This window comes from Podarcis vaucheri (assembly GCF_965113315.1).
Source record: "Podarcis vaucheri genome assembly, chromosome: Z".
Classification (NCBI taxonomy): domain Eukaryota; kingdom Metazoa; phylum Chordata; class Lepidosauria; order Squamata; family Lacertidae; genus Podarcis; species Podarcis vaucheri.
The window spans coordinates 11,624,487-11,639,077 of record NC_138758.1 but is presented as its reverse complement, the minus strand read 5'-3'; the positions used below and the strand labels follow the sequence as shown (position 1 = coordinate 11,639,077).

Genomic DNA, 14,591 nt, shown 5'->3' with positions numbered 1-14,591 from the left:
TGTGTATGTGTCTTTATTTTTTAAATGCCACAGAAAATAGAAAAACTAATCGTTTAGACCCATCAATATAGGATATCAAACGCTTGACGGAAGAGTTTGAAAAGAGCGCCGGAAGTGAGGTGAAGGGGGCAATAAACACACACACACCCTGACGCCACATCCGGCGGAAGGAAAAGGCCTCTCTGTTGACTGTTGGCGACGCTTCCGCTACTCGAGGTGTCGGAGGACCTCCTGCCGAGGCCATGGCGCCGGTGTCCCGCTCGCGGAGCCCAGAGGAGTCGCCGCCGCCGTCACGGCGGGATCGGAGCGGCAGCTCAACCAGCCCTTCCCCGCCCAGGTCCAGCCGGAGCAAGAGGTCCCGAGCCCGGTCTCCGTCCCGGTCTCGGTCCCGCGAGCGCGGCGGAGGCGGAGTCGGGTTCCGTCAGCGGCCCGGCCCGCTTCACCACTTTGGCCACCGCCATGGCCCAGAGCACTACGGCAAGGAGCAGGAGGAGTCGCTGAGGCAGAGGTACGTGAGGAGGCTTGCTTGCTGGCCTCATCCGGGAAAGGGTCCTGGCGGGGTCTCCCCTCTTGAATATCCCCCCCTTTTGAATATTTCATCCCTCCCTCCCTTCCTTACCTGTTTCGCGTTATTTAACGCGCCTCTTGATTGAGGCTTTCAAAAAGATAGCAGCGCCGAGGCACGTTCGCCGCCCTCCTTTAAAAACATCGGAAGGTTAAATAAAGTACCAAGAGAGAGAGAGAGAGAGAGGAAAGTTACATGCAGGCTGTGCAGGAAAAGGTGCAGCTTCGGCTGAGGCTTCCCTTTCCCGCCTCCTCCCCGGGTGCCTGTTCATTTCCCCCCTTTTGCTAGCTGTACTACAAAACGGACAACTGTGAAATCAGTGTGGAGGATCTCAACCCAGGGACGAGGAACTTGAGGCTCTCTGGATGTAGTTGGCCATGCAGACTGGAAGTTGGTGCCCGGCAACATATGGAGCGTCCCATGTTCCCCATCCCCGATCTATACGAATCAGTGTCCAAGTTTAACCAGTTTCTCGTAAAAAGTTAACACAAAGAGTGGTTGTGCCTTTATACACCCCGAGTCATTTCTCTCCCACCCTTTCAGAATGTAGGTATATGGTTAGTTTTGCCATATTTGCAGGTCTCCGTGCTTCCCTTATTTCTGTATACCAGGGTTGCTGTTAAAAAGCACAGAAGCAGGGCTGTTTTGGGGTTTTTATGACAATGTAATTCTAAACCATAGCAAAACCATTTGAGACATAAGATCTAATATGTTGGCTTTGTTAGGGTGAAATCTGGGTGCGGGGCTACTCTACAATATTGATGTTAAAACGTCGCAGCTCTCTTGCAATGATGGCAGTTCAGCGTTCAGAATGTTCACCATCTGTGTTATCCAACAAAGTCCATATATTCCATATTCCAAAGATCAATTGTCTTTTATGACCCCTGGGTGACCCCACTGTGCAAGGTAATACAGTCAGGGAAATAGGGACACAGACTATGTTTAGGACACTTTTTCTAGCCCCTCCCTCTTTTTGGGATGAGCAGACAGAGTGGATCCTAAATAGGGCTGCTCAGTCATGGACATAGCTGCTGAGCTGCTCAACTGCCTCATTCCTTGAGTCAGAGTGACTGAATCTGTATCCACCGCCCATGTACTGGTTCATGACTAGGGGCTTCCAGATTTCACAGTCCTGCCCCTGTTACCATTTGCCGATCACCATGGGACTTTTGGGGTTTGGGTTTGGGATGGGTTTTTGGAAGACACCTGTGCATGAATTTGTTTTATGTGTCTAGATCAGTGCACGCTGACCAACGTACAGTCTTCGCTGTAAGGCTCTATTGCGATGGCTACTCACGGTAGATTTTTATCTGCTGCAGCCTTCATCTGCCTTCACAGCCGTTGTATCTTCTGCCTGTTCTGCCGTTGAGGACTTCTTGGATCATTCTTGGTCTAGTTCCTCCCTTTTGACCTTACCGCCTTTGGTGATCCTGCTGGGAGTATGAGACTCCCGACGGCTTCACTCACAAGGGTCTTAGGAATGTGGAAGCCCACTCACCAAAAGGTGATGATCCAGCGAGTCACGCAATAGGACTCCCTGCTGCCTGACACCATCTTGCCCAGGAAGTGACCTGGGGACTTGTAAAGTTAAAGTAGTATTGGAGTTACAAAAGACTGTGGAAATAACAGGCACTACCACAATTTTCTCTCTCTCTGAGGAATTGACTCTTTCTTAAAAGTGAAAAGAGATGTGGGTAGGGAGGAATATTAGAAATACTTACCCAGAAAGAAGGAGAATACATCTACATTCTCTTAACTATTGGAAGGTCCACACTTATTTCCTAGTGGGCAAGCATTCCAAGGGCTGCTCACCAGTTGAGCCTCTCCCAGAAAACAATAGAGATCACTTGCAGATTCTACTGAGAAAGCAGGGTATGAATCCCAGAACTGTGCTAACTGCAAGTGGAGAAAGTACATTAGCAATACAAACAAACGGCAGTCATTTCTATTGACACCATCAATATACAGGTGGGAATTAAATGACAATAGGTAATTACAATTAAATGACAATAGGTGATTTAAAGGATACTTCTGCTTCTTGTGTTTTTTTCTGTTATTGAATCAAGTTCTTTTTATATATATGTTAGGACCAGTTGCCTAATCTGAAGTGATTAATAAGTGGCTTGCATTGTCAACTTGTAGGCAGCTCATACACTTGTGGATTGACTGGATGTGCATAAATCAACAGTTTCAGTAAAAGCCAAAGCCTAGCTAGGGGCAAGCTGCTTTCTAGGCTGTCTTTATCAAGATTGACAAATGCAGGTCAGGGCACTAGCATAGGTATCTAGCATTTGAAGTGGCTCCTGGGACACCCAGATAGCACTTTGCAGACTTGGTAAGTAAATCTTTATTTTTGCCCCTGCTGAGATTAGCTGCAAGGTATGTTTTTAAAGAATGTCGGAAGCATTTTACATTGCCACGGTAAAATCTGGGTGCGAGGGCTGCTCTGCCACCCAGCTCGTCGGACTAAGTCCGCGGGTCCCTGCGGAGGAAAATGAGCTCAGCCGGAGACAGGAGCAAACTGCAGAAGATCCAAGTTTATTGCGCAACAGGTTCAAGACGAGATTGAACCCCGAGAAAGGGGTGACATGAACTTTTGAAACTTCCCTCCATGTCCCAGAATACAGTGCAAAATACATCCTAGTTACATCATGAATACATTAAGAAGAGGTTGGGTTACACAGATTACATCATGAATACATTAAGAAGAGGTTGGGTTACACAGATTAACATACGGAGGAGGTGGGGGGATTATGCAGAGCTGGAGATATGCGCAGATAAGCACATCCTGAGTACCGGTGATGAGAAGACAATGGCCCATGTATGCATGGTTTGCCACCTGGCCTTGCCCGGAGGAAAGGCTTGGCAGAGTGATTTGACTGGATTAGGGTCTTCCTGAGTACGTGACTCCTCGCTCTAGGGATTATGAAGGCAGAGGAGGTGTCATGGGGTCCTGAAGAAACTGAGTCGATCGACACCAAACCAAGGAAATCGGAGCTGCCGTTGATTTTATATGAATTTTAGAAGTTTTAGTCCATTTAAGTCCATTCTTATATTGATAATTGAAGTCAGAAACAAAATAGATACATTGTTGCAAGATTTGACACTTTTATGAGTTCACAAGTTTCGGTTCCATTGTTCTCCCAGCGGGGAGCCGTCAGCAGCTTGTCAAGAGGTTAAATGAGGCGTGCAGGAGCTCGCTGAGCTAGCTCTGCAAAGCGAATGCATGGCTCTGATTGGGTAGAACGCAGCCATTGAAACGAATGGGAGATACAGTTTGATGCGGTCTACCCACGATAAAGATGGAGCGAGAGAGAGGCTTAAGAGAAAGAGGCTTATTTCGCCCGTGTGGAAAAAGGGAAAGGCACTTTAATTTGGGGGCTTGGGTAGGGTGTGGTGCTTGTGCAACGGTGTGGGGGCTGAGGGGTGAATGTAGGGCTGGGTGCCCTTGAGGTCATCGCCTCGGACCCTCTGGTGACTGGCGGAAGGGTGAAGGAAGGCACCCCCCCTTCCGTATCAGCTTTATATGGGTTCCAATACTTATTGGGACCAGATTGCTGACAGCCTACCGCCTTCAGAAGTTTTGATCATCTTTGACTTTAGAGCTTGGGATGGGGAAGAGGTGTGAGAATGGGATCTTCTTGGTGGCAGCACTTTGCCTGTGGCAAGTAGTATTCCAACTCATCCCTTACCTTCATAACAGCTAGAAAGTTATTACCATGACTCCTAGCCATGGAGGTTTAAGGTGTGATACATAGTGCAGTTTAAACTGATGAAGTCATGGCTAAATTGACTCAGTCTCAAGCATAAACCCTGTTCATACCTGCATGGAACTAGGTTTCATTCAATTCAGAGAGGATTTGCTTTTGAGTACATATGCAAAGGTTAGGTCGGGTAGTGATTTTGATTGGGCAACGTATCACTAAATGTTAGTCCATTGATGCAAGCATCTTGTATGTTGATTTTGCTGTTGTGTAACTTTTGTTCTGATTTAAAACAATATATTTATTTTTATTTATATCTTTTTTGTATCACTTTATATTCTTAAGGAGGGGAAATATCAGAGCAGTTTACAACACATTAATACATCAAGTAAAACAATCCAGAATAAAACATTACAGAAGAAAGTCAAGTATGAAGTATACATCCAAAGCAATGTAATTAACAGGAAACTTAAATATTATTTTAAAGATTTCAAAATAAAACTTTACTAAAGGAATTCAGATATAAAATGCACATTTAAACCAGCATAGCTAACAAGAGACTAAAATATTATAACCACATAACGTTGCTACTGCCACTGCTGCTAATCCTGCCAGTGGGGTTTCATGGCAGATAGCAGTTGTGGAAGTTCTGGCTTGAGGACCTGGGTTTGTACTAAGAGACAGCCGAGATGGTCTTTGGCCTCTTCAGAAGCCTCAGCTTTTGTAGCTAGTCAAGGCCCTTCTCTCCCAGGCCAAGTGGCAAAATACATGCAACAAAGGGAGCTGGTGCCCCAGGACTCACAGTTAAGATGAGCCTTCAATGATCTCACCTCTCTTGTGACCTCTGGACATTAATTTGTCTAACCTCTTTAGCGTGTTCAGCACTGCTATGCATCTAAGGCAGAGCTCTCCAAATTTTGTGTCGTGACTTGCTAGTGTGTTGGCTGCAGTGCATAGGTGTGTTGTGCAAATACTCCCTGCGCTCCTCCCTGGATTGGAAAGGGGTTAGTTTAACCTCCGGTTTGCTAGTAAAACTGAATTACTGTGTAGCAAAATGATGCATGTCCAAAAACTGTATCACCGACATGAAATGTTTGGAAAGCTCTGATCTAGGCAGATTGTTTTCCCTTTAAGAAAAATTCAAATACTGTTACTGATAATTCAAGTTGTTTCTTGCCTTAGCAGTTCCATTCATCTGTGGGGAACCTCAGCCCAGGTCCAAACACAGTCTTCCTGGACTCCCTACATCATGCTCTCCTTCCGAGACACCCAAGCTTACACTGTTCACACCCTCCTTGCTGGCTTAAATGTATCATTGAACTGTGATAAAGCTTCTTAATTACCCAGACAGAGAGGTGTGTGTTGTATGTATTAATGATGGGCAATACTGTATCTGGTTTACAACATCACAATATATCACCAGCTAAATATCACAATATCTTGCTATAGCACAATATATATCTGTGGTGGCGGAGGGCCTTGCTGGGCCTCCCTGTGGGGTCAGAGAGTCCTGCCATACCTCCCTGCAGCGGTGGAGGGTGTGCAGAGCTGTAGCTAGGTGATCTTGTGCCCCTGGCAGAACCGTCTAGATTCCGCCCCCTACCCATGGACAAATTATTATTTCCACCTCTGCTCCAACCTCCCCCCCATTCAATTCACCCTCTATTTCAAAAGCTTTTCTTATGAGGCAAATGTTGTAAATAAAAATATGCCCTTTTCCCTTATGGGGTATCCAAGAGCCCATATAGAGTCCTTACATAGGTTCCCTATTGGTAGGAGAAAATAACAGAGGCCAACCAGAGAATATTGAGAAGCAAAGCAGCTAGTAAGCTTGATCTTTATTGAACTGTTGCAACAGGGTGCTCCCCTCACACGCAGGAGAGGAAGAGGAACCCCCAAAATTGCTGTGCAAGGGCTTGTAAAGACTTTTGAAATTCCCATCCTCTAGATCAAGACCACCCCCAGAAACATTATGCATACATCACAGAAGGGGTGTAACCTAAGACCACCCCTCAGATACATCCCAGCCACATCACAGAAATTTTAATGTTGTTTTTCTCCTGTCACAGTTTATCTCCTGTCTGGCAGGTTGCTTGATTGGATTTCCTGGGGAGCCTGGCCATTCTTTTGTAGTGGTAAAATACTTATTTCCTGGGCCAGGTCACAGGCTCACACCTTATTCAAACAGACATATCCTTGAGACAGGATTTGTGAGGAAAGAGACAATGGGGAGGCTTTTCCAGTTTAACCTTGCAGAGAAAGGATTTGGTCAGTTTAGGAATCAAAATGGTTCCAGGTTGGTCTTCCTGTGTTGATCTATGTATGTGCAGTTATGAACATTACCATATATCTAAGACCATAAAATTCCTATCACACAATAATTGATATTTTTATTTATGGACATATTTTAAGCCGATTTTGCACACCCCCCTCTCACTTGCGCCCCTGGCAGGAGCCCACCTCACCACCTCCTAGGTACAGCCCTGAGGGTGCGCAGTGCTTTCGTGCAGCAGCAGAAGGCCTTCCTGGGCCTTCCCGCAGCAGTAGGGGTCCCACAGTACCTCCCCACAGTGGTGGAGAGTGCACTGCGCATCCCCGCAGCAGCAGAGGGCCTTGACGAGGCTCCCTGCGGCAGTGGAGGCCCTAAAAAATGTAAAGTAGTAGATTTAATAAAAATTGTAAATGAACTTCCATATATTATATTTAATATATTTTTCAACTAATTTATGAGTAGTTTAAGTGATTTACTAGTCAAGTTGCATCTGCTTCCCTACACAGTAAGTGGAATCTGTGCATGCATAAGCACCATTGAGTTCAACTAATACTGAAAAACACCCTCATTGTCATTCTCACACAGTACCCAACCTCCCATTTCAGCATAAGGCTAACTCTTCTACCCACGCCCCCCCCCAAGCCCTCTTCCTACCAATCTCACCCATTTTATCAAAGGGAGGGAAGGAAGGCAAGCAAGCAAAAAAAGAGTCTCCTTTATTTTTTTTAAAAAAACAACCCTTTTTAATATGGAGGAAAGCTTTTTAGGGGGAACCAACAACATAAACAGCACCAGAAAAAAAAAAACTCTTCCCCCTCTTTTTTCCACTGGTGAGGGAAGACAGATGTGCTTTCCAGTTCTTTGTTTACTTTGCCTCTTTGATTGACTAGCTGTGGGGGGTCCCTCCTGGATTGCTAGCAAACTGAGCTCTTAAGTGGATAGATACCAGTGAATCTGAAAGAGTTTGCTTGTTTGTGTGAAGGGTTATCTTCATTTCTCATGGGTTTTGAAAGAGGAGGGAAGGAGCAAACAAAGCTGGATACACTTTTCTACAAATTATCTGCAAAGTATCAGTATATGCTGCAAAGTATCCATTCAGCTGAGCTACTTCCTAGGAAACTGTCAACTGCCTTATTGAAACACTTATCATTATGTTATTTTGATACAATATGGCAACTTATTGCACAGCCCTAGTATGTGTGTGCAGAAATCTCTTGACTGTTTGTATGACAGGAATATACTGTAGTCTTCAGCACAATTTATAATGAATGATTTTAGAGTGTTGTGTTGTGTTGTGTTGTACTGTTTTACTGTTTTACTGTTTTACTGTTTTATTGTTTTGTTGTTGTTAGCTGCCCTGAGCCCGGCTTCGGCTGGGGAGGGTGGGATATAAATAAATATTATTATTATTATTATTATTATTATTATTATTATTATTATTATTATTAATTATTAAGCTAACAATGCTCCACCCATTTTTGTCTCTGACCCCATTCCCCATTGGCATGTGGGCCCCAGAAGGTTGTTGGTGAGGAAAAGTGGCTCTCAGGCTGAAAACGGTTCCCCATTCCAGCCTAACCCTTTTTGCTCTATAGCAACGCTGTCTCTTATCCCTGTGTTGTGCTTAATTTTTATACATGGGAAATATGTCCTGGGTTTTAACAGAGATGCATCTTTTACAGGCGATTAAACGAGAGAGAGAGAATAGGTGAACTTGGAGCACCTGAAGTTTGGGGATTCTCACCAAAGGTTCCTGACCCAGAGTAGGTTTGTGGGTTTTAAATAAATAAATAGATACTGCTGTTTTCATTGCTGTAACCTGTCTTAAGGACCTTTTCCTGAATTCTAATAAGGAGGATGTTGATTATCTTTTTCCATTTTGTTTTGTTGTTCCCCCATGTTGGCTTATTTAGCATCATGGTTTTGTCAAATGTATTTTGTGTTCTACTTTGCTACATTCCTAAAATCAAATTGTAGAGTTCCTTGGCATATTTAGCCCCATATATATTATAATTAATATATTAAAATCCAAACAGTGGTAAGCTCTCACACAGAAATTTGTTTTATTGAAATACTTAGCACTGAAGTCTTTATATGCTTTTGGCCGCAGCTTTTCAAATTATGGTGATATATTTTGCACTTCTACCTGCACTAATATTGCTCTGCCTTTAAATCTAGCTCTGATGAACACACTCCTGCAGAAGATGAAGATGGTACATCTAAAAAGAGCAGCTCTTCTGATTCCAGCTCAGAAGGTATTTTGCAGTGATTTGGTGGCATTTGGGTACCATCATTAGTATTTGTAGGGACTGAGTTGTCTTTCCTTCCTAGAATGAATGCACTCCAAATGGAATTGCTAAAGTAAATTGCATCAATAATAATTAATGTCGCCAGTTCCTGACTCGGTGACACTTCCCATTGCCCTAACAGTTGTCATATTATTTGCAAATGATGTCTCCCATCCCTATGCAACAGCAGTCCCCTACCTGTTCTAGAAAGCAAGGCTGCAGCCTGGCCTCTTAGGTGTAGCAGATGCAATCTGTTGGTCAGGAAGTAACAACCCATGGAGTGGACTGTTTGGCTTGATTGTAAAAACATTTCATTTCCAAATTATTTTCAGAGGAGGAGAAGAGGAAGAAAAAGAAGAAAAGGAAGAGAAAAGCTGCTTCACGTATGTGTGAACCTGTTGTGCAAGACTTGCGTTCCCAGCTTGGAATTGGCCTCTTTCTTCTTTTGAGCTGCACACTTAAAGGGGATTCTCCCAACCCGCCTACACTATGGTTCAAATAAGGAATAGCAAATTCCCATAGTCCTTAAAGTCATATTTATTAGTCCATTCATTCTGAAGTATTAACTTCTTCAGTTGTCAAGAATTTTGGCAAATTGAGAATCATATCACAATAACCCCATACTAACATTGATCCATTGGACCCTTAAGCTCTCAGGAAGATGAGCTACAATTGAATGATATTGCATGAATGTCCATAAATCATGGTGGGTTTTTTAAAAAATGAATATCACATGTGGCATAGTGGTGCTGGGCTCTCCAGCTCCCATTAGCCTCAGCCAATGTAGGGATGATGACAGCTGCAGATTCTCATCAGGAAGGCCGCTGCTTTTCCATCCCTACTGTGAATAGTCCAGGACTGCAATGCATTATGCACTGGGGAATAATTAAATTCCTTATTCAGCTGCTGTGTAATGTATATTAGGCTGGGAAAGTGAGCAGGTGGTTCAAAGTTACCCAGTCGGCTTCTTGGCTGATTTGGAATTTCTTTTCTGGTCTTCCCAGTCCTAACCCAACACCATTCACTATACCACACTGGTTTTCCACCCTTCTTTCACTCAAACATTTTATGCCTTACCCCTGCTTATTTTTGTTTTTCTTTGTTATTAACATTTCAGGTGATGAGGAAAAAAAGAAATCCAAGAAGAGGAAAAAGAAGCATAGGAAGTAAGAGCTGCTTTAAAAAAAAAAACTTGTAAAATTGGGGAGGGTTTGTGTGTTTCATAACACTAGTATCAAACTCCCTGTTTCCCCAGCTACTATGTTGTCACCAAGAGAACTCTTGACTCAGCTTTCAACTTCTGCTTTTTTGTTTATTTCATTTTGCATTGTTTATTTCTGTTTTGGATTTTATTTTGCTTTCCTTTTGGTCTGGTTATTGTCACCAGTTATTTCAATAATGTAGTTAAAGTTTTGTTAGTAAAAATATATGGAACAAAACTAAGACCGCATTCATCTGAAAGAAAGCCTTACTGAACTTGATGAGAGTGGTTTCTGAGTTTGTGTTGTAAAGGAAAAGAGAAGGGGGACCAAATGTGTTTATGCTCTCAGTGTTTCACATCTTCCTTGTGAGCAAGCTTTGTTCTCCATTGTGTGTTCTGTATGCTCCCCAAAAGGCCCAAGATTTTTATTTGGCTCCAAAAAGGTTGTTTTTTCTTGCGTTATGGTTTCCCCCCCATAGTATCCTTTATACACATGGCTTTTCTTTAACCCTTTCATTTATAATATTATTATTATTGATAATATTATTGTAAGCGACACGAAGCCAAAACATTTCTTCTTGTTCTTACCAACCTTTCTTCTTTCTTGTTTTGATTTTACATATTTATCCCATTTCCCTCTCACTTCTCAACAGAAAAAAGTCCAAGAAAAAAAAGAGTAAAAAGAGCAGGAAAGACTTCAGCGAGTCAAGCAGCGAAGATTCTGATGACGACGAACAGCAAGAGGATGATCTCTGGATTGAGAGATCAAGTAGGTTTTGAATGCTCATAGCTTTTTTGAAAAGCCTGCACACAGGAGCAGCCTTCACTGTTAGATTGGTCTTTGCTAAGGAAAGGCATCCCTAAAGAGATGTCAGCTGATGTATGCTTTAGATTTATTCCTTTTGTAAGATGGTTATTTAGTTTATATGTATACCCTACCTTTTCCAACAGAAAAAAATCAAGTGGGCTAATAAAATGAATATGCCATACAAAATAGAGCAGACCACTGGAAGGCTACCTTCCTTTTGTGTAGAGTGGCTGGCTGCTGATGGAGCTCAAAGTGGGAGGGAGAAGATGGAAGTTAGGCCAGGCAAACCCCACAGAAAGGGTGGCAAGGATAAAATTTGTACAGTTGGGTTAAAAAAACTGGTTAAATAATGCATTGGAGAAGGTTTTGGCTTCATTCTTCCTTTTATTGCTTTCTTGCAGAAAATGCAGATGCTGTGGATTTCATAGGACCAGAAGCTCCCATTACTCATGCCTCTCAAGATGATCGGCCCTTGAAGTAAGTGCTGCACCTTTAGCTTATTTCAGCATTTGAAATCCAAGGTTAGCCCAGGAATCCAAATACAGTTCTTAACTATTATATAGCATATTTACAGAGTTCACAGAGCTCAGATAACAGAGCATATATAATCCTTAAGAATCCTCAGCAAGCATCCTATAAGTTAGATCTATACTATGTTTCCTGTACAGTGGTACCTTGGTTCTCAAACTTAATTCATTCCGGGAGTCCGTTTGACTCCCGAAACAATTCGAAAACTGAGGTGCAGCTTCTGATTGGCTGCAGGAGCTTCCTGCACTCAAGTGGAGGCCACGTCAGACGTTCGGCTTCAGGGGAAAACGTTCGCAAACTAGAACATTTCCAGGTTTGCAGCATTCGGGAGCTGATTTGTTTGACAACCAAGCCATTTGGGAACCAATATACAACTACTACAGCTGAGTGAGTCTGAAAAAAATGGTAGCTTGCTTTAAGTCTGTCCTTTTCATTTGTGACTAAGGTGAAATTTGATGTGGGAACTTCCTGCTCTCATTGGCACTTGGATGGATGTTTGTTCCAGAAGGGGTCGTTTCATGAGTTGAAAATATGGGCCACAATTGTGTGCCCTGACCTTCTGGTGGACTATAATCTCCCTAACTTCCCAGTGCTAATGCACGCGAGAGAACTGTGCTAGAGCCTCATGAAAACTTCTCTATATTTTGGCTTTCGATGCTGTGACATATGCTTAAACTACATGTTCTTACACTTCCTTTTCTAACATGTCTCACCTTGACAGTGAAGGGAAACAGGTAGCAATGTGGAAAAGAACAAACTCTGGCTGCACTGCTTGTCCCAGCATTTTCTTATTGTTGCCCAGACAAAATGGAGAGCTTAACAGGAGGAAATCCAGGTGGAATAATGAGGCCAAAAGAATTAAGATAGTGGAGAAAAGACCCACCTACCACCTTTTGCCCTGTCTATCTTAGAGGCACTTTGTAAGGATTCTAGGATTGCAATGGTGAACTGAGAAGGGATTCAAGATTCCGGCTTCCCTTACCTATCTAGGTCTTCTTGCACAAAATGGGCCTGTATGAAATAATACTTTTAAGTTGTCTTGCTTTGTCCTTTGCAGCTTCTCTGTATCCATAGTTAGAGAGAGAAGTCAGCAGGGCTTTGGGATGCCTTTTTTTTTTTTGGTAATGTAATGATCCTGTCTCTTTCTTAAAGCTATGGACATGCTTTACTCCCCGGTGAAGGCGCTGCCATGGCAGAATATGTAAAAGCTGGGAAACGCATCCCTAGGAGAGGTGAAATTGGTCTAACCAGTGAAGAGATTGCATCATTTGAGAAGTCTGGCTATGTGATGAGCGGCAGCAGGTGAGCGTTCTGGTGGGGATTGCTGTGAAATTTTGCTGCTGTTATACAGTGTAGGGGGAGACATTTGGGTAATGGCTAATAGAAATTGAGCTAGTAATGAAGGAAATCTTCTCTTCCTGTTGAACATTACTGGTTTTTTGATGTGCATCATGTTTCTCTTCAGGCACCGGAGAATGGAAGCCGTGCGTCTGCGTAAGGAGAACCAGATCTACAGTGCAGATGAAAAGAGGGCCCTGGCATCTTTCAACCAGGAGGAGAGGCGGAAGAGAGAGAACAAGATTCTGGCAAGCTTCCGAGAGATGGTCTACAGGAAAACCAAGGGCAAAGACGACAAATGAGCAGGATGCTCTTCTTGTGCATATTGACAACCGTCTCCTATTACAGCGATTCACAAACAGGTGTCCAGCATCATAGCCCTACTTGTAGGGTGTACTGCTGGTTGAACTTCAGGAAATGGTTTATATGTATCAATAGGAACCTTGACAAGTGTATGTGGATAGCCTGTTCACAAATTTGCTGTACGGCATTAACAGCAGCAGAAGGACAATGACCTAAATGAAATGAGACAAGGCTGTATTGCAGACTATCCCAAAATATTGCTAGGAATCCAAGGTACTGTGCCAGTTGGTGGATTTAAAAGACACTTTGTAAAATTCTGAGCAGCAAATCAAGACTTGTGGAACTGAAACTTGGCATTTTGTTAAAGTTGCTTTGTTTTCAATCCTTTGCTAAGAGAATGTTGAGTGTACAGTACGAGTCACAGAGTGGATCAGAGTGATCTTCAAATGGCATTAGATAACCAAATAAATGTTGGTGCGCGCATATATATATATATATATATATATATAGGAATTCTTGGATGCCAACGTCTCAAGTTCTGGGCAAGTACTCTTTGGTGAGAGAACCCCAGCAGGGAATTGGAAGTCACATATATTCAGCAAAGTAAACCATGGAAATATAGGCTGTTTTACCTTTAAAATATGCACTTTCAAGTGAGTTCCAAATTTGCCCTCTTCCCCCAGAATGGGATATGACCACACATTTGGCAAGTTACAAGATTGTTTACTAACAAACTCTACAAAGGTCAGATTCATGTGCTCTTCCACACATCAGTCAGAAAAGTTGCACAGGCAGTAAAACTTAACTTAGTTACAAAGTGAAGAAAGTTCCTAGACATAGGAAGTGAACTGGCCTAGGAACTGGCATAGAAAGTGAAGAGTGGTTTGTGAGAAGCCATGCTGCTAAGCTGGAGTAACCAGTTCAAACCTCTTCACATGCTAAGGTGCTCAAGTAGACTGGGAGGAAATGATAGGTTTGATTCCCAAGGTAAGGGAACTGACATAGCTAAGCCTGGCAGGACAGCTAACTCTATTGTATTAACCATTTCATGCGTTAATTAGACTTAAGCATGTTGGTTATATGGGGCTAGTTATCCCACAATAACAGATGGTGCAAATTGATTGTACCATTGATTGCACAAAGACAAAAAGTCATTAACACAGCCTTTTTAAGCTTCAGAACAGATTTGTTTGTTGCATATTAGTGAGACTTGATTCTCTTTTACTAGATTTTAAGTGACTTAAATAGAGTTGGAGCAGCTCACTTTGTGCAGATTTGTACATTTTAAGTATTAATATATTTTATAATTTTAATGAGAAGCTGTATAATGCTGCAGCAGAGTGTCTTCCAGTGACTAGCCTGTTACTGAGCCAGCAGTGTAATGGGCATTTGCACCCTCCCGTTTCTCTTAGTACAGATTTGCTTTCATCATCCTGTACATTAACTAGTATGGGGAGTCTGACTGATAGCTCATCAAGAGAGAGAACTATTTGAAGATTGGAAGCATCTTCCTACCTGACTTCATTGTGCAAATAGAGTTTCAGTGGAATGAAACAGGTTAGATATCCACAGGCTTTGATGGGC

General features: G+C 42.8%; 1 protein-coding gene across 2 annotated transcripts; it reads left to right on the top strand.

Moving 5' to 3' along the window:
- Positions 1-175: 175 nt before the first annotated feature.
- Positions 176-13,546, top strand: NKAP (NFKB activating protein). 2 transcript variants are annotated; one of them, XM_082207295.1, is made up of 9 exons: positions 176-508; positions 8,224-8,304; positions 8,720-8,806; positions 9,175-9,212; positions 9,947-9,995; positions 10,684-10,799; positions 11,240-11,315; positions 12,519-12,668; positions 12,832-13,546. In XM_082207295.1, exons 1-9 carry the CDS (start codon positions 243-245, stop codon positions 13,004-13,006), a joined length of 1,038 nt encoding a protein of 345 aa, XP_082063421.1. In that variant the 5' UTR covers positions 176-242; the 3' UTR covers positions 13,007-13,546. The 2 variants fall into 2 exon arrangements, with proteins under 2 accessions (XP_082063421.1, XP_082063420.1); XM_082207294.1 differs by having other exon boundaries at positions 179-508; positions 8,720-8,796; positions 9,162-9,212.
- The last annotated feature ends 1,045 nt before the right edge of the window (positions 13,547-14,591 follow it).